We start from the raw sequence: 19,213 nt of genomic DNA, 5'->3' as shown, positions 1-19,213 counted from the left end.
GCTCATCATATTCTGCAATGTTTGCTGCTAGTTTTTTTCTGCTATCGTATTTTCCTGTAAAACATATTTAATAAAAGTAGTTATATTTTTAATAATGAATGAAGTACCAAGAAATATAATTGAAAATGATAAGTTCACACAGTGAAAATTTTCAAAAGAATAAAAGCAAGGAACATTAACTCAACTGGCCATAGGTATACTCTAGACATACGTTATCGTTGCTCATTTAAAATAATTTTGAGAAACAAAGATCATGAAAATAATTTACAGAAATTTACTTTTGCATTATGTACTAAACCAAATAAATATTGTTTTGCATGTATCATTAGTATTTAGATTTGACTGAGATTTTCAGATAGTTAAAATGAAGTTTTTCCCAATTAACTGAACTTCAATTTCACCATTGTTTTAGAATTTCTTTAATTTAAATTCTAAAACAATCATAACCTTAAGAAAGCATTTTAGTATTTGCCATGCACTTGAATGTTTTGTTTTCCATTCATGTTGAGTTATTTGGAGATGAAAGGGTATACTAGTCTTGCTGGAACTAGACTTGAATGCTATCAAAATAATTTTACTCTACTGTTCATTATAAGTATAATCAAAAAAGTCCATTAAAATAAAAATTAACTGAAAAATCTTAGCAATATATTTATTGGTGGTGATCTATGTCACTTCTTGGTATGGATGAAATTATTTTCCATCAAATTATATTGAGAGTCTATGTTAAAATTAGGCATGTTTTCAATTCATAGTAACAAGAGAAGAAAAAGGAAGCAATTTATGAAGGGTTTTGTTTTGTTTTATTTTGTTTTGTTTTTGGTTAAAACAAACAATATTAAACATGTCCTAAAGCCAAAAGAAATGGTGAAATTATTTTTCAGAGTCATTTTATCTCCAAGAATTTTTTAAAGCATTAGATTATACTCATTCTACCAAGTTAGGAATATTTTTAGTCATTAAAATTACAGAACAAATCAATAAATATCATTTTAACAGCCTCTAGTTCCATAGATGGTTTTGTGATCAGTTTTACAAGAATTAATTTGTCATCACTACCCAATATTTTCATTGTTTATAAAATAAAATGAGATGGAATTATGCTGTATGAATATTCCAAAAGAGAACATAATTGTGATTTTGCACACTGTTTCTATGTGAATCAAGGAACACCACTTTCAAAATAAACACATTTAATAAGTGAAGAAAGGAAAATATTATTAATCATAAAATAGTTTTCACATCAGAATCATGAACTATGGAGAAATGCGGTATCCACTAAGATACGTACATAGAAAAGCCATTATTATTAATAGAATATATGACATATAAATGTAAGGTAAGCCTATTGTTAAAAAATAGTCCCTCAGTCCAACAAATAAGTGTACCCTAGATTTAGCTAGCTGCTTTACTCAAAGAGTTAAATATATCTGAATGCACATAAGTAATGGGTTTTTAAATTCAAAGTCCATAAACTTTATTTGGACAGTTTACAATGCATGCTATTTAAAACATAAATTAAAATGAAATTAACTTGTAAACTCCATATATTCTCCAAATTAAATAAGGCTTAAGAGTTGCTAGTTTATTATACATAACTAATTTAAAATATGTTTGAATTTATAATGTGTATTTTCAAATAGAATAAGAAATTATATAACTATAAGAGTAATTATAATGAAGGCATATGAAGATTATTTTGCCGATACATAATTTTAACTCTATAGTATTTTGTGGGTTTAAAGGCTCCCAAATTCACTGTCAACTATCACAGCTTCTAAAATTGTCCCAAGAATCTTCCCAGAGCTAAATCAAACAATTCTTGAACTAAAAGGGCACGTCTTTGATCTGGCTTTCCATGAAACCTTAGCAGTCTCTGGATTCAGTCACAGTAAATTAGACATTATTCTGTGACATTTTTATAGATAAAATAAATATTTTATCTTTCCTTTTTCCAGTAAGATGCTCTGGTTTTGTGTCATCTGTACAGTTTAGAGGGGATGAATTCTGTCTCCTACCTTCTCAGATAGCTTTGTCTGTACATCTGTATGTCTGACTTTTCCTTGACTGCTTGATCTGTTTCATCAGTTGTGAAACACGTGCTAGCCTTTTTCATCATAAAAGTCCTTCTAACACTGACTATTTTTCCCCCTCTGCTCACTTTCATACAGAGCTTCTTGAAAGCATAAATTAACATGGACTCTAAACCTGCTAATCTCCCATACAATCCTCAGCTCATTCCTACCTAATTTCTCTCCCAAGCACTTCAGCAGAGCTGTATGTAATAAGCACATTTCACATCTCTTTCAGTTGAGTTGTTGACCACTCAGCAGCGTCTGAAGGGGCAAATGTGATTGATACATTTCTTCTGGAAATATGACTGTCTTTTAACTTACAAGATACTACAGTCTTGTGTTTTTCCAGGAACTCTAGTCTCATTGGGGGAGGGAGGGGTTTCCTTGTCCTGTATAACATGGTTATACAGGACATGGTTCTTAACACTCTATTCTTCAGTAACTAAAGAAGCACCCCTTGAACATTAATGCTGTGCCAGTCACCCTTCTAAGTACTGGTATTGGGTACTGGGAAACATCTATGAGTATCACAGACATCAACTATTTCTCATAGAGCTTAGACATTACTCACTGTGTGGTTTTATCCCCATCCAGGCTTTAAATATCAATTATCTGTTAAGTCTGAAAATGTCATAATGTATATTTCCAAGCCCTGGTTGTCTTCTCATCTCCATACACACATATTTAACATCTATTTGACATTTCAAACCTAACAAATACCAAATCAATTTATGTTTGACCCTTACTCTCCAAATCCTGCTCTGTTTATAAGATTCTTTACCGTGAGAAAGTCATCAATATCTACTGAATCCATTCTGTTACACAGGCAGGTTAATCTACATCTACAATGTGTCTGGAATTTATTCATTGCTTTCTTTTTCTACTGTTATCACATTTTTCAAGCATTCGTGTTCATCCATCTCTTGCTTCTATCCTGATGAGCAAGATTAATCTGTCTGTAATGTCTATCGATTCATATAATTTCCCTGCTTCAAATGATTTCTTATGACTTTCAGGATCTGTTTTAAAATTATTTACATGGTATTTAGAAGACCCTGGATTGGTTGGGTCACAGATCTCTCGGTATCCTTAGTTTTGTTCACACACCTCCAGGTTCTCTCCCAGCCATCGTTTTCCTGGTTCTTAAAGCAAATCAAATTCCTTCTTCTTTCAGAGACTTCTTCCATATAAGACACTTTCCCTGGAAGTCTTCTTCCTTACAAGTTTCTTTCAGAAGGTTACTTTCCAAGGGAATCCTTTCTCAAGCCTCACCTACCCCTATAAGTTAGGTATACTTGCCAAAGGCTCTCATGGCAGCACACTGCACCAGCATATCTCTTAGTTGTAATTACTTTGTGGATATTCTAACTCTTGATTAATGTCTATCTTCCCTACTAGATTGTATAGTCTTTCAGTGCAAGAACCAGTTCTGTACTTTTCACAGATAATTCCTTTGCACTCATCACAGTACTTTCCACAAAGCAAGACCCCAGTGAATAACTGAAATGAATGAATGAATGAATGAATCTTAATATTGCAGAACCAGAAGAAACTAGCTTAGGGATTAGGAAATCCAAGAGAAGTTAAATGACAAGAGCAAAGTTGAAACTATAAACCATTTTCCTTCTAAGCACTGTCCACAAACTAACTTTCCAAAACTGAAACAAAATATTTTTATAGTAAATGCATCATAGCATACTTTAGTTATTTTTGTGCATATATATATATATATATATATTCTTCATATATAGTCTATCTTTATTTATTTATCTTTCAGTTTATACTTACTATTGGTTTTATTAACAACAGTTTCTTATAAAAACAGCATAACAGGGACTCTGGGAGTATAATGTAAAGTAACATGCCTGAAATCTATTTTTTTTACAGTTTGCATTTTATCTATAAAATATAACTAAAATATTGCTTTCCATTTCAAAAAATATTCATTTTTATCTTGATAAAAATAATTATTCCCTCCAAGTGTATGAACTAAATTAAAGATGTAGGAGGATGTTGTAAATAGTGCTGTAATGAACATTGTGGTACATGTCTCTTCAGCAGCATAGCACGGGGAGATCAGCGCGGTGCTCTGCGACGACCTAGAGGGGTGGGATAGGGAGGGTGGGAGGGAGGCTCAAGAGAGAGGGGATATGGGGATATATGTATGCATATGGTTGATTCACTCTGGTGTACAACAGAAACTAACATAACATTGTGAAGCAATTATACTCCAATAAAGATCTATTTAAAAAAAAAAGATGTACGAGGATGAAGTTTGCTCTTGCAATCCTCCTTTGAAGATTCTGACTCAGATTAAAAATCATATTTATACCATGTTCCTGATATATGCAGAGAGGATAATTACTACAAACATAATGCGTTATAATTGTAGAAGCATTTATTGATGTTTAAAACTCACAGAAACAATGAACTTAATAGTTCATTCAACCGTTCTTTTTATTAGGTGTATCATCTTGTAAGGACATGGGATTTGTCATACGATTTAAAATAGCTCTGACCTTGAACAAATACTTTAGCCTCTCAAAACTGTATCTGTGAAATGAGGATAACTCTTTGTTGCTCAACTCAGATTCAAGAATAAAATGAGACAATAAGTGCAGAAGTACTTTGTAAATTATAAAAAGTGCCAGTACAATATGATACCCAGCTGTCCATATTATTTCTAGATACTTCCAACTTCCTAATTTCAAATTATAATTGGAAGAACTTACTAATTAATACTAGCAATACAAAGCCATGATATAAATTACTTTTAAACCATAAAACCAATAGCAATTACTTTTTTATAGAAAGATTAATTGTATAAAGCTGCTTTCAATTAAAAGATGATGTATAACAAAGTCTTACTAATGAAATTAATATTAATTTGAAATTACAAGAGGATTAAATAGCATGACTGAACTGACAAATTTTTTTCCAGTCTCAAAAATATTACGTAATACTGATACTCTATTATAATATGACTTAAATAAATCATGTTTATGAATATGCAGCTCTGATGTCTCTATCTATATAGAGAGAATATGTGTATATATACATGTATGTATAAATTTTAAATTTAAAAATTTTAAATATGTAAAGGAATGATGAATGTTAAAATATGACCAATATGACAACTCATTAACAGAGTTAATTGACTATGAATCAGGACAAATTCTTGCATCTTCACCTCTATAGCCTGTATCTGAAAAAAATTTAATATCCCTCCTGTAGACTTTGACAATATCACTAACATAAAATAATGTAAGCACTATTCCCTAATAAAGGTAGCCACCAGTGCGCTGTGACCACCAATAATGAGTGTCCTGCAACTTTTTGAGCTTCTTTGAAACTCTATTCATAGTTCTTTCTGCAGGTGTATCTGTGGTTGTTACTGCCTCATTGTGTGAGAGATTTTATCTTTCCAAACTCAATTTGCTTAGTCAGGCATGAAGGGGCTCATTTTCCCAGAAGCGGAGGACCAGGTCCCATGTGTTTGGCAGAGAAGTTTTCTCATTTGCAAAAGTTTTTTCTGGGCTCAACGAATATTTTTCATGTTGATTTTCAAGTTTCTCTTATCCTCCATCCTCCCCCTCTGCTCATTCTCTCTCTACCACTTCAACCACTAAAGTTGTCAAAGTGCATTTACAAATGAACCAATCTTTTATGGCAAGAGCAACTGAGAAATCTTTATTAAGACATGTAAATAATCATGATTAGAACCTAGAATTTATACTTCCTTTATAAAATTATGTTTTCAATATTAAGAAAAAAATCCAGAGGGGTTATAAAAGATACTGTCATATTTATTTTCAGCCTAAGAAAGCATACAGTTTTCTTACCTTTAATAATGTTGGGTTTTGGTGGCATGCTGAACTCATAGACTGTTGGTTCTGAATATCCCAATCTATTGGCAGCTGTAATTTGAACTTCATACCCCATTGTCCACTGTAGATGCTCTAAAATAATGTGGTCTTTATTTCCCTGCACTTTTTTCTCTAGCCACTGGTCTTCTTTATCTTTCTGTAAAGGCAATACAAATATATTTTGTAAATACCCATACACTAAAGTTGTGATCTTTAAAAAAAATAATTTATCTTGAAATGGAGCAAGTGGGTTTATTAAATCGAAAAAAGGCTATTTTCTCATCCACTGGGATAAATGAAGTTGTAGGTAGATGAAGTTATTTATAAGATTTTTCCATAAAAAATGTAATTGTTTTTAAATTAGCTGAAGAGTGATAATTCATAATGAATCCTTGATGATTCAAATGATAATTCACCTCCATAAAGATTCTTTAAAATTTCACATATATCAGTTTGCTGTTTAGCCACTTTGTTGATTATTAATAATCATGTGAACAGGGAAAACAAAATATTATATATAGAAAAAGCTTAACATACCCATTAAAATAATTTCCAGAGACTATTGTTTAATGTTTGGGGCAGGGCAGGCAGTGGGTAGTAAAGTGTCTTACAAACAAAGTCTGGATTTTTAAAATAGATTTAAATTTCCATTATCATTTTTTATTACTATGATGTTTTGGACTTATAATGAAGCAACATACAAGAAAAAATATTACCTGTTAAACAAGTTATTAACATAAGAAAATAAAATATGTTACCCTATCCTGAACATTCTACACTTAAATCCAGATTCTTTTTCTAAAATAAATGTTTTGGACAACATGCTATTTGAATAACCCCTTTTAAAAAAATACTATGACTACAGTTACAAATAATTGAAATAATTTTATGGATTAAACTATCCTAAGCAATGTGAACATTCAGCTGAGCCATATTTTAACCACTTAAAGTTTAAATGGTAACCTCTGCCTGTGTCCCTCATCTCTATTACAGAAATGAGGATAGCAGCTGCCTCTGTTAGCTTTCATCAGGAAGCAAAGAGGAAAACTGAGTAAATTGTATATTCCAAGGCATTAAGAATCATAACCACTTAACAAATGACAGCTATTATTAAAAATAAACTATTTCCATAATAACTATACAGAAATGAAATGATATTTTCTCTGAAATCACATATCTAATAATCCAATAATCCATCACTGCCATTGAAAACCTCAATTTCCCAGAGGTGTAATTATAAATAAATTGTAACCTGGAAATAGTGATAGACATATAGATATATAGACAGATCAATAGATCGATTAGTCAATCTTTTTTTAACCTCAGAGCTCAGCTCAATATTACGTTATGTTGAGCCAATATTTTACAATGTTTATTTGACTAGAAAGAATAATAATGTTTTCCACATTTATAGTGAAAAATGAGGATTTGTTATCTAAAATCAAATTGTGGAAGTTAAATTCATGATTGCATTAAATTGATGGTACTACAAATATTAAGTATCCTTCAAAAGGATATAAGACCACATTACAGTTCTGGTACCATACTGTGATTCTCTTTTCCGACTTAATTGGTTCCATAGAACTTTTATTACAGAGGAATTCGGCTGGCCTCTTTTGTTGCTTCATCTAAAACTGGAGATACTACCCCCCTCCAAGTGTTTCGGACAAGCACTTAAAATTATCATATAAACAAGAGGTAAATTCCCTTGCTTTCTGAAACTTATAAACTGACTAATTTATTAGACTGGGCTGGTGTCCAGTGTTATGAAGTGTACTGAAAAGCCATTGGAAAACAACAGTTTGGACCAGAAACCTTGTAACTTGTCTAAGTCATTAAATGACTAGTAAAGTTAAGAAAGGAATCTAGGTGTGTTTTTGAATTGCTTAGAATAGCTGTGTCATTAGCCAGGATTGTCCCAACATCCGCTTTCTTCATCAGTTCATTCATCAATTATTCAGTCTTTAGTGGATAGTGAGACTGTTCTAGAACTATGAACACAACAGTGAATAAAACATGTACAAATCCTTATTTTGGAGTTTACAAACCAACACAGAAGGAAGACATGAGTTCTTTGAAAAACAAGAGGGTGTTTTGGGAGCATATAATAGGGAGAACTAATAGAGTCCAGGAATCAGGAAGGTTTTCTCTGGGGAAGTAATGCCAACTTTGCTGGAAATAAGAAACTCCAGTACCATTTTTCTTTTCATTCATCCTCACCTAGTGAATGAAAATGTGATTCCTTCACAGAAGTTTCGATCCAAAAAAATAGGCAAAATGACTGAAAACCTCAGAAAGATGCACAATCACTGGGAGATGTAAAAACAGACACTGTATGTGTATTGTTTTAAGTACATATAAAAGCACTTCAAAGGCATTGACCAAAAGAAATAAAAAGCTTACAAAAATCTCCACTGAAGGGCTTCCCTGGTGGCGCAGTGGTTGAGAGTCTGCCTGCCGATGCAGGGGACAGGGGTTCGTACCCCGGTCCGGGAAGATCCCACATGCCGTGGAGTGGCTGGGCCCGTGAGCCGTGGCCGCTGAGCCTGCGCGTCCGGAGCCTGTGCTCCGCAACGCGAGAGGCCACAACAGTGAGAGGCCCGTGTACCGCAAAAAAAAAAAAAAAAAAAAAAAAAAATCTCCACTGAAAAGTAATTTTAGATCATATATGATATATGACATATATACACAAACATACATATAAACAGTAAAATACATATATAAATCATTGATATATTGTAAATTGTATATAGGCACATATACAGAAAGGAGGAGATAAGGAGTAGGAAGACTGAATGATCAGATAAGGACAAAGTTACACAAAGAAGTAAAGAGTTGCCCCTGTGGATGTCCCCTTACCTCAATAATTAAGTATAAGTTCTAATTTATTATCAAATGCTTGGCGAAAGTGAATATTTGCGTGGAAATCCAGAGTTGAGTTTTGCTTTGGATCTGAGTGGAGATGTGGATGAAAGAGCCAGAAATAAGCCAACAGCTGATATCTGGGTTACCCTAGGATACAATTTATTATTCAGAGGGACGAAGAGACTTCATGTCCTTTAGGTTATTCTCCAAAAATACTATTTCTGAGAATTGAGCATTTGAAGTGAAACTTCCTGACAAGCCCAAGGCATGTAGATAGTCTCTTGTGAATATCCAGTCACTTAACTTTCAATTGTTGAAGCTCTTAGCCTGATAAATTAAAAGTCCCTCCATCATTTTAGATAGTTGGACTGATGGCATAAGGAACCAAAAGGAGTTCTAATAATTTCCCCAATTTTAATCAATTTCATTTTCCATTCACCATTAGACAAGGAGGCTTTTTAATCCCTTAATTGCTATTCCTAGGGAATAGGGGAAAAAAATAAGTGGGTGTTACCAAATACTTTCCTAGGCATCAAAATCTCATTTATGCATTTGTAGAGTACCTAATTTACAGAACTTAAGTGCTGAGGGAACAATTTAAGATAATCAAGTTGCAAACAGTTCCCCTAGGTAATTTAATGAGATGATTTGCTGAATATGGCTATTATTAATAAGCCAGTTAAATGTTGAAGGGCAGCTACTGCAAAAAATATGGTCATTTTGCTTTGATGTAGTTTCTTTTAAGCAATCCTTTTTGTCAAAACATAGATAGCAGGGCCATATGACCATTAAGGGGACTCCTTAAAAGTTATTCTAAAATCATAATATCAGCATATAGGGAAATATTTGCTATCAGCTGTATAGAGAGAAGAGTGGAGGAGAGATGGAGAGGGTTTTGGTCTGCTTATATGTAGATGACTCCTTGACTGCTTTTATTCATAATAAGAAAATATCTACTAACTTTCTTTTCAAAGTCTCAGGATATATATGGTCAACATCATCTTAAGTAAAAACTGAATAATTATAAAAAGAGAGGACAATAGAGGAGGTGAGCTTGTATTAACCTGATTAATTTTAAAGTTCCTGTGATTGCACTGTGTTACAATTTAAGATTGTGTGTTCCCATGCAAGCTGCCTGGACTTCCAGTAGCCTGGTTCAGCTATTCACTACTTGTATGACCTTACAGAAGGCCCCAGAATTCTCTAAAGCTCTGTTTGCTACTCTGAATATGAGAGGTGATTTAGCAATCTGGATAATTTACACACACACACACATACACACACACACACACACACACACACACACACACACTCTGCTGTGATTGGGAAAAATGCAAGGTTTGGAGTTTTTAGGAGAGTTTCAAATTCTAATCGCTTTTTTAACGTTATTATAGTTGATTCAAACTGCCTTTGTTCCAGGTCCTGAAGCTTGGTAAAATTTTGTAAACTGGACCCTACTTTATCGATTCCTACTCTCCATCACCGAGGTACTTCTTTAGGGAAAAATAAGATCTAATTTTTCCTATTCATCACCTTCTGTGTTCTCACATCCCATGAAAATTCACACAGTGCAAGTGTTTTCCCTTGCATTTATTAATTCTTGTATTTATTAATCTAGATACAGGATCATTTATAATTGTACAACGTAGACTAACTCATTTATTGTCATCGATGCATTTATTCATTCAGATAACAATTAGTCTATTTGATGCTAACAATACAAGGATGAATAAAAATCATCATTTTCACTAACAGCAAAGAAAAAAATACCAAAATGTTTAGTACCCTTTAATGTCCATACCTATTCAATGTTGGAAAATATTTCAAAACTTAAACTGATGGCTTTAAAGAAATGTCAATATACACACCTAGACATAATTAAATGAGAAAAAAGTTATTAATAAACTATTAATAATTTATTAGAAAATAAGTTCCCTCAACAACAAAACCTCAATTCTACTTATTATTTTAATACCCTTTTCAAAATATACTTTTCTTTTTCTATGGCCATTGAGATACAACTTTCCAGACTTTGAGTCAGGCTTAAGAAGGTCAATTATGACCTAGAAACACATGCTAGAGCAGTGTTTCTAGTCTCTCTAGTATATTCCTCAAAATTGATGTTAGGTCACTAATTTTATTTAACCCTACTTAGCTGAGGAAATTTATTTAATGTACCAACACTAAGTGATAGTTATGATCCGATACCTATCATCAAATTTGAGAGAAAACAGTGAAAAACTAATGGAAGCATGTACAAAACTATTTATTAAATTATACAGAGTTCTTTTGACATTACAATATGAAGTAAGTAAAAATATTCTGTACATAGAATAACTCCTTTAATTTTTTCTATACATGTTATGAGATTAATGTTTATCTTTATTCTCCAAATACATTGTTTAATCTTGACTTATTAGAGATGTTAATTTTCACAATGGGTCCATGGAGGCATCTAATTCTGCTTTTATTACTCTAGTTCTGTTCTAATAGATTCTGTCTTCTTAATAGGCTACTGAACAAAGTTGTGTGCTCTATCTACTACAAGATAACAGAATAATGTGTTTCCTGATTCATAATCTATAGGAAGTTAAACATTCTCTATATTACAATATGATTAGTCTTCCTTTTCCAGTGGAATGCAGGTTTAAATATTCAGATTCAATGTCTGCTATAAATCAACACTCACATAAGGAATATATTATCTCAATTTTGTTTCCTAGCTTATAAAATGTATAGTCCTGTGCACAGGGGAGTTGAAAGGTAGGGTCAAAGAAGCAATCAACTAAAACTCATAAGAGTGTTCCTTACTTTCCAAATGTACCTATTTTATTTCCATAGAGGTTATCCAACTAAAAAATGCATTGCATATAGCTAAATAAAATTTTAAGTTGTTCAGCTGCACTTTACTCCACTGTGGAATTCATGCAGTTTGAGGAACTAATAGATGAAGTATCTCGGAATCATACAAAGAACAGTAATAAGTTATTTTTGAAATAGTTATTATTTCAATTACAAATATCAAGGTAAATGCAGCTATAAACACTTAGCAACTGAATCTTGAACATGAAAGTTTTTAATGTGAAGAAGTAACCTGTTTAGAAAGAAAATGTGGAGAAAATTATTCCTCCCCAAGATGGGCTGTTGTTTGACCACATAAATATAACTTTATACTGAATCTTGGAATTTGCAAATTGGGCCTGCAGAGCATGATATTTGCAGGATGGAGGAGGTGATAAAGGGAGAGAAAGAAAAACATAGGAATATGGAGATGATTTTAGTGTATTGGAGTACAAGGCATACCACTAAATGATATGGTAAAGATGAACTGGATCAGAATGGTTGTATTTGGAGGCACAGGTCCTAGACGATTAAGATGGGACAGTGAATGAGGAGTCAATACAATCTCCACAGGCAAATTTCAATTCAGCCCTTACTGCTGCAAAAGCGTTTCTGCTATAAAGTCTCATGTTTTGTTCCCCATCCCCACAGGTGACCAAGTCACCCCAATTCTGTAAGGTTCAGTTTGTCCATTAAAAAATGGGAAAAAAAAATCACTTTATGTATGATTATATATTTTTTTCTTTTTTTTTCTTCCAAGAGTTAGCAATACCTTCCTTGAAATACAAAGGATATGAGGAATTACTTTACAAATCTTACCGTAGAAGCCCAAAGTTCTACTAATAAAACAGTGTTCCCTGCTAAAATGCTAATAAGCTTTAGAGCAGTAACCCAGTAATTGATTATCCATCAATTATAGCTATGTTTGAATTATGCAACCCATCATTTTCATTACGATATTTAAAATGAGATTCACTAGTAATTTTTGTAGTTAGATAAAGCTGGCTCTTGGAAATTAAGAGGAGAGGGTTGGCAAGACAGAAATAAGATGGAATTGGGGAGAAACTAAAACTTTCTTTTATTGGTAGAGTAAACACAGATATTGAGTAAATAGGCAAAAGCAGGGCATTGCTAACATTAGGCTGGTTGGAGGCAGGGTGGGGGGAAGAAAGGCAAAATAATGGAAGCTAGAGATTTACTGAAAACAAAACTTTTTCTTTTTCAAGTTTTAATCTGAGGCGGAGTCACATTAGCTACATGTAAAGGTAAAATATATTGATGACCTATCTAAATTTGAATCACTCAAAATTTTCTAATCTTATAGTTAACACTTTACTTATCTGTAACACTTTACTATCTGTGTCCTTGTATGTTTCACACATAACTTCTCATAGAAGACTAATTCTAATACACATTAAGGAAACCAAAGTAAACTTGGTCAGCATTTTAAACAGCAATTTATGTTTTCAAATATATACATATATTTCCCCTTGAATGTCTATTTCCATTTCATGAATCTAATTGGCTCTAAACAGATGTAGTGATACTCCAGTGAACATTTTCGTTTCAACAATGACTGGGACCACTATTTGCAATGGAGTGAGTGGCGGTGGGAGAAGCTAAACATACTGTAATGGGTGGTTCTGGATGGACCACTGTTATGCCACCCAAAGTGCCAATAATGTGCCTTTTTAGATACATAGGATTCATGACAGGTGCACTGTTATGGACTAAATTGTGTACACCCTCACAAATTCATATGTTAAAGTTCTAATCTCCAATGTGATTCTATTAGGAGATGTAGCCTTTAAAGAGGTAATTATGGTTACATGAGGTCCTTAGGATGGAGCCCTAATCCAACAGGACTTGTATTTTCATAAGACGAGGAAGAAATACCAGAGATGTGTGTGCACAGACAAAAGGCCATGTGAGGACACAGCAAGAAGGTAGCCATCCACAAGCCAAGGAGAGAGGCCTTGGGAAAAACTAAACCTGATGAAACTTTGATCTTGGTCTTCCAGACTCCAGAACTGTGAGAAAACACATTTGTGTTGTTAAAGCCACTTGGTCTGTGGCATTTTGTTATGGCAGCCCTAGCAGACTAAGACAGCCTTTATAATGATAAAGGTAATTACTTTAATGGTATGTTGAAGACTCCATTGTTTAGCTGACCCAACTCCCAACTATAACACCTTTATTTTAGTGGTGGTCATGAGACATATTCTATCTAATGAGACATAATTCTCATTCTGCTTGGTGGAGTTTTTGAAAAATGTGTATGGTATTGCTGGAAAAACAGACAAATTAAGCTTAAACAGCCTATTGCTCCTTTTGTTCTTTTTGCTCTCTTCACGTTCTAAAGGTAGATGTGAGGGCAACATCTTAGGAACACAAGATAATCTGTATGAAGACAAAAGCCAACATGCTAAGGATGAAAGAACATCAGGAAAAACAATTTGGACACCTGACTGTATAGCTGAACAAAGTCACAGCATTCCTACGTATGCAGGCTGTATTAATAAAACTCACTAATAGATGAAGAAAAGATACAATTTGAAAGAATAAATATTTGCCATCATCAATTGAAATGAGTGATTCTGGTTAAACTCAATATAACATTTGTGTTATTTCCAATATCAACTCTTCAAAAGGCCAAGACAAGCACAGCTTTTAGTTTTAGGTAGAAATTATACATATAGAGAGTATATTAAGCATATTTTTACAACTGGTCATTGAATCTCAGGGTTCACCATGGGATTTTATTGAGGTTACCTACAAATTCTTACCATTCATCTGGATTTAGTACCATACATTTTTCTGGGTGCAACTATAGGCCACAATCTGCATTCAAGTTGTTTTCTCCCAGTTTAATTCACACTAATTTGATTTAAGTGTGTGACCCTTGCAGAGAGACTCTTTCCCTTCCAAAGAGTTTCCAGATGGTCAAATAAGAATGGCCAAGAAACCTGGCTTGACTACTGAAACACCATCAGATTCATAGAGAGACGAGTGATCCTTTCAGAGTTGTTTTGGAAAGGAGGCATGAAGCCTCCATAGCAGATTAGCCATAAAACACACACAGCTGTTCATCATCCCCAGATTGAAACCTGCAACAAAGAGGGGTCCTGGGAAGGGGATATCAGTTGGAAATGTAAAAGACTGAACTGGTGTCTAAAATTAATTGTTGACGTGTGCTACTCAAAATTAGACTCCTTTTTACTATCCCTCAGAATTGAGATGTTTGGATACTACGTATAAAATAGACAACTGATGGAAACATACTGTACAGCACAGGGAACTCTACCTAATGCACTGTGGTAACCTAAATGGAAGAGAAGTCCAAAAGGGAGGGGATATCTGTATGTGTATGGCTGATTCATTTTATTGTGCAGTAAAGGCTAACACAACATTGTAAAGCAACCATACTCCAATAAAAATTATTTTAAAAAATGAAAATATTTAGATGTTTGAATTTAAAAGCAACAACATTATAATTTAGAAAATTGTGGATTTGTGGGAAAATAGTTAAAATTCATCTATGTACTATTAAGGAGCAATTACACTATTTTCTAAAATATAATAAACTTGGAAAGTATTAATAAGTGTTCAGTAAATATAAACATGAAATTGAGACATTATGCGCCTAATCATAAACATTAGTAAAACAGAAGGTAAAAAAAATAAATTAAAAATAAAATGATCCCTAAATTTCCAAGGTTTGCCTGATGTGGAGAAAAAAAATAAGGAATATTTTTCAATCTGTTTTGTGAGGCCACCATTACATTGACACTATAAAACAAACAAACACAAAAAAGTAATCATGCAAACTGGAAGCCAGAAAAATTTTAAAATTTGGTGTTACATTTCAAAAATTGCAAGAAATGAGTAGGTGTTGGAATACAAAAAGATGTATGTGAATTAAAAATGATAGCTGCACATAATTTTGTCATGGAAACAAATTTAAGGGAATTTATTAAATGTATTAAAGTGAATTTTGAAAGGATGGAAAAGGAAAAAAAATAAAATAAATAGAATTGACACAGTATTATGGAGATAATCATAATCATTAGTAAATAAACTTTACAAAGTTTAATTAAAATTGTCTTTCACTTTTAACATATTCCATAGTAGACACAAATACTCAATGGTTCTTATGGCAAAGTTGTTAACAGAAATCACTTCTAGTGGCCTTTGAAGTCATTTTCAGATGAGGGCAAAATCTATCAGGTGACTTTCTTCATCACTAGGCAACTAGAGGACATCCTTCATCCCCTGCATAGAAGACAAGTCCCAAGGCAGCTTTGAGCTGTCCAAAATCCCATATTAGTGCTAATTAAACTTGAAGAAATCTATTCCCTCTTTCTCAAGTTAAATGTGGCCATTCTTTTTAAAATGTTGATTAAGGTGATTTATTTTGTAAAATCCATATTAAATAATAAATGTATTTTGATTTAATAATAATTTAATAATTCATGAAAATGAATAATAAAGTAAATTTGAGATGTGATTTGTTCATCCTACCTACAGTAACTAAAGTTGAGAAGATAGCTTAGCTTGAAGTTACCAAAATCAAGCATAGTGGAAGGTGAAATATCCTGCTAACCTTGTCAGAAAACAGGGAAAGTGATATCTCATTGCTGAAATGTTGCTAAGTTTAGAAATCACAAGATGAAAACCATAGCATTATTTTGATTATCTATGCTTAGATTTTACAAAAAACAAACAAACAAGCAAACATTCTACAACATATAATGATGAATTTCAGCAATGAAAAATTAGCATTTGAATTCCTATGAAAACACTTTGTCATTGTTGTTACCTAATATGCATTCACTTCTGATATATCTATGAATTCAATGCAAATTTAATGCAACTTGAAAACACTATGCAAAGTGATAATAAACAGGGTACTTACACTTCTATATTTCACGATGTATTCCAAAATAGGGGCCCCTCCATCATCTTGTTTGGTGATACTGAGTTTAAAGCTCTTCCCACTGCTTGGCTGTCCATGTATCGACGGAGGACTTGGTTCACCTACATATGTAATACAATATTCTTGATATTTGCACAGACCTCATATATGTAGAGCAACTGAATTTTAATTAAAAAAACACTGTCATGTAATCAAAATGTATGATGTTATCCTGGGTTTATCACTTTCTATTTGCCCTTTATTGTGATATAAACTCTATCCTCTTTTTACCCATCCAAGAAATAGAAACATTCATAAATCTGGAAGTATCATGCCAAAATTGTGAAAACTCAGAACTAAACATAATGTTTATATTGCAAATGCTCTGAGAATAGAACTCATTACATTACACAAGTGTACAATTTTATTTCTTATATTAATAGTCTACTATCTTTTTTCTAATGTAAGTAGTTTGTAAACATTTTGTAAATATTTATGAATATAAACATATTGTCATCAAACTATATAAAATATATACCTACCAGGAACTACAATAGCTTAGCAATTAGTTACCTGCTTTAATAAACAGATTTTAGCTAGATGCAGATTTTAATAAAGAAATTTTGTAGTATCCAATCCATAGGCGGGTTTCAAATCTGTCTTTTTTCTTTTTTTTTTAATTCTAGTTTCATGAAAATACTTCCTTTTAGTGTTATTATTCATATGGAGATGGTCTTATAATAAAGATATTTGTAATATTCTTAATATGAACAGGGATCTACTGAAGTGGAAGAATTTTCTATATGAAGGGTGCCATCACTGCTTGGCAACTTGGAATGGGAATTCTCTGTCCTGTGTCACGTATGTGATGTCCTTGGGCACGCACTGGCATCCTTTGCCTCTGTTTCCTCCAATTCCCTATGGATATGGATATGGATATGATAAGGTAACACTAAGAAACTTTTAGTGGACATGATCTAATTTGCAAGGTTCCAGAAAACTGTAGTACCTGGCCTACTCAGAGGAATGCCAAGACAGACAAACTAAACAGAATATAGTGAAGAGGACGGCATGCCTCCCAAACTAGAGAATCTGGGGTTTTTCTCAGCAGATTACCTTTATTTCCAATACAGTGTTGATAAACTTAAGCAAGTGAGTATTTTATTTGAGAAAAGGCAAATCATTAAAGAAATATGACAATTGAGAGTGCTGGCATGCAAGTAAATAGTAAAATAGCCTTGTATATATAGTACAACCATATAGAAGTAAGGTAAATGGAGAAATTATACAGTGATTGTTCATTAAAGTTAATTAAATTAGTGTGAAGGTATTATGATATGATTTACATGCAACATAATATATTTTCCATAAATGAATTAAAACTACTCCACAAAACAGTATAATAATGCCTTAAAATAATTCAATAAGAGAATATGAGAAAAACTATGAAGGGTGGTGCTGCTGAGGACTACAAACAGAGAAGGGATAGGTCTCTATTTAAATAAGACAAAGTTGTTCTAGAATCATTTTAGTCTGAAAGTAGGATTATAAGTCAAGATGTACTTGCAGTCGTCCTGGTGATAATAATAAAGAGGAACTGAAAAAGACACTGGCATCAGGAACGGAGACAAGAGAACACATCTGACATTTTACGATAACCAACAGAAAAGTACTGGTCACAAATTAGGATAAGATAATTATTGCTGTCAATTTGCCTGCCCTAATATAAGTATATGATAGACAGGGTTATGTATAGATTATATAATGGTGTTTGTTTAGTCACACTCAAGTTTTCTCACATTTTTAAACAATTTATTCAACATAAAGGAAATCTATACTGTTTTAAGTCTGTCTAACTTCATGTAAATGCAGTTGACTTCACTCCAAAAGAGGATAGTAACAAGAAGGAGGCTGCAATAGTTATTCTTCTGCAGTCACCACTGCAATGGATTAATTTACTAGTACCTTTTTCTCACACTTAGGGTCTATGTAATTCATGGAATAAAGGCAATGGTCATGCTTCAGCAAAAGACTAGAACATTACACATGTTACATAGATACTTTTCTACTCTCTCACAGAATATAGTCTGAGCACTACAATTTAATTAATCAGACTGAATAAGTAGGACACCTTCCTGACTGGACAATTTCCTGAGAGCAATTTTACTGTATATATTGCAGTGCACTTTTCTTTTTCCTTTGCTCCAGCACAATGTTACTTTTTATAAATCTGAGATGCCACCATCTCCAGAAACCACTTCAACAAGGACATAATTCACTTCCTCAAAGTGTTGAAATGTCTCCCTGCATTTTAAAATTCCACTTAAATTTGCAAGTGAAGAGCATAGCAACAAAGAGCAAAACAGAGAAGATTACTTACGAACTGGTAATGTTTGGAAAATTTCTATTTTACTGTAGTCTCCTTGTCCTTTTCCATTTACAGCTGCAACTCTGATTTCATAAGTTGTATTTGGTTCCAGGTTGCTCAAAACAACAATTGCTAAAAGAAAAAAAAATAGGTCTATGATTAATGCATTTTAATAAGTAAAACAAATCAAACTATTACAAAGCTGAGTGAACAATATCACTGTAAATCTTTCCATGAAATACCTGAAAAAAATAAGAAATACACAGAAGAAGAGAATGATTTG

At 32.9% G+C, this 19,213-nt stretch overlaps 1 protein-coding gene across 2 annotated transcripts in view; it reads right to left on the bottom strand.

Moving 5' to 3' along the window:
* NCAM2 (neural cell adhesion molecule 2) overlaps positions 1–19,213 on the bottom strand; it is a 487,657-nt gene that overhangs the window by 30,161 nt on the left and 438,283 nt on the right. For both annotated transcript variants that reach the window (XM_079922649.1, XM_079922648.1), the window contains exons 13-15: positions 18,943–19,062; positions 16,563–16,684; positions 5,918–6,098 (exon numbers count right to left, since the gene is read on the bottom strand). In XM_079922649.1, the coding sequence (XP_079778775.1) occupies positions 5,918–6,098; positions 16,563–16,684; positions 18,943–19,062 (423 nt within the window). The remainder of the gene's footprint in view (positions 1–5,917; positions 6,099–16,562; positions 16,685–18,942; positions 19,063–19,213) is intronic.

The sequence above is a fragment of the Stenella coeruleoalba genome (assembly GCF_951394435.1).
Source record: "Stenella coeruleoalba genome assembly, chromosome: 5".
Classification (NCBI taxonomy): Eukaryota; Metazoa; Chordata; class Mammalia; order Artiodactyla; family Delphinidae; genus Stenella; species Stenella coeruleoalba.
Note: the sequence above shows the minus strand (reverse complement) of the source record. Positions and strands in the feature narration are given on the sequence as shown.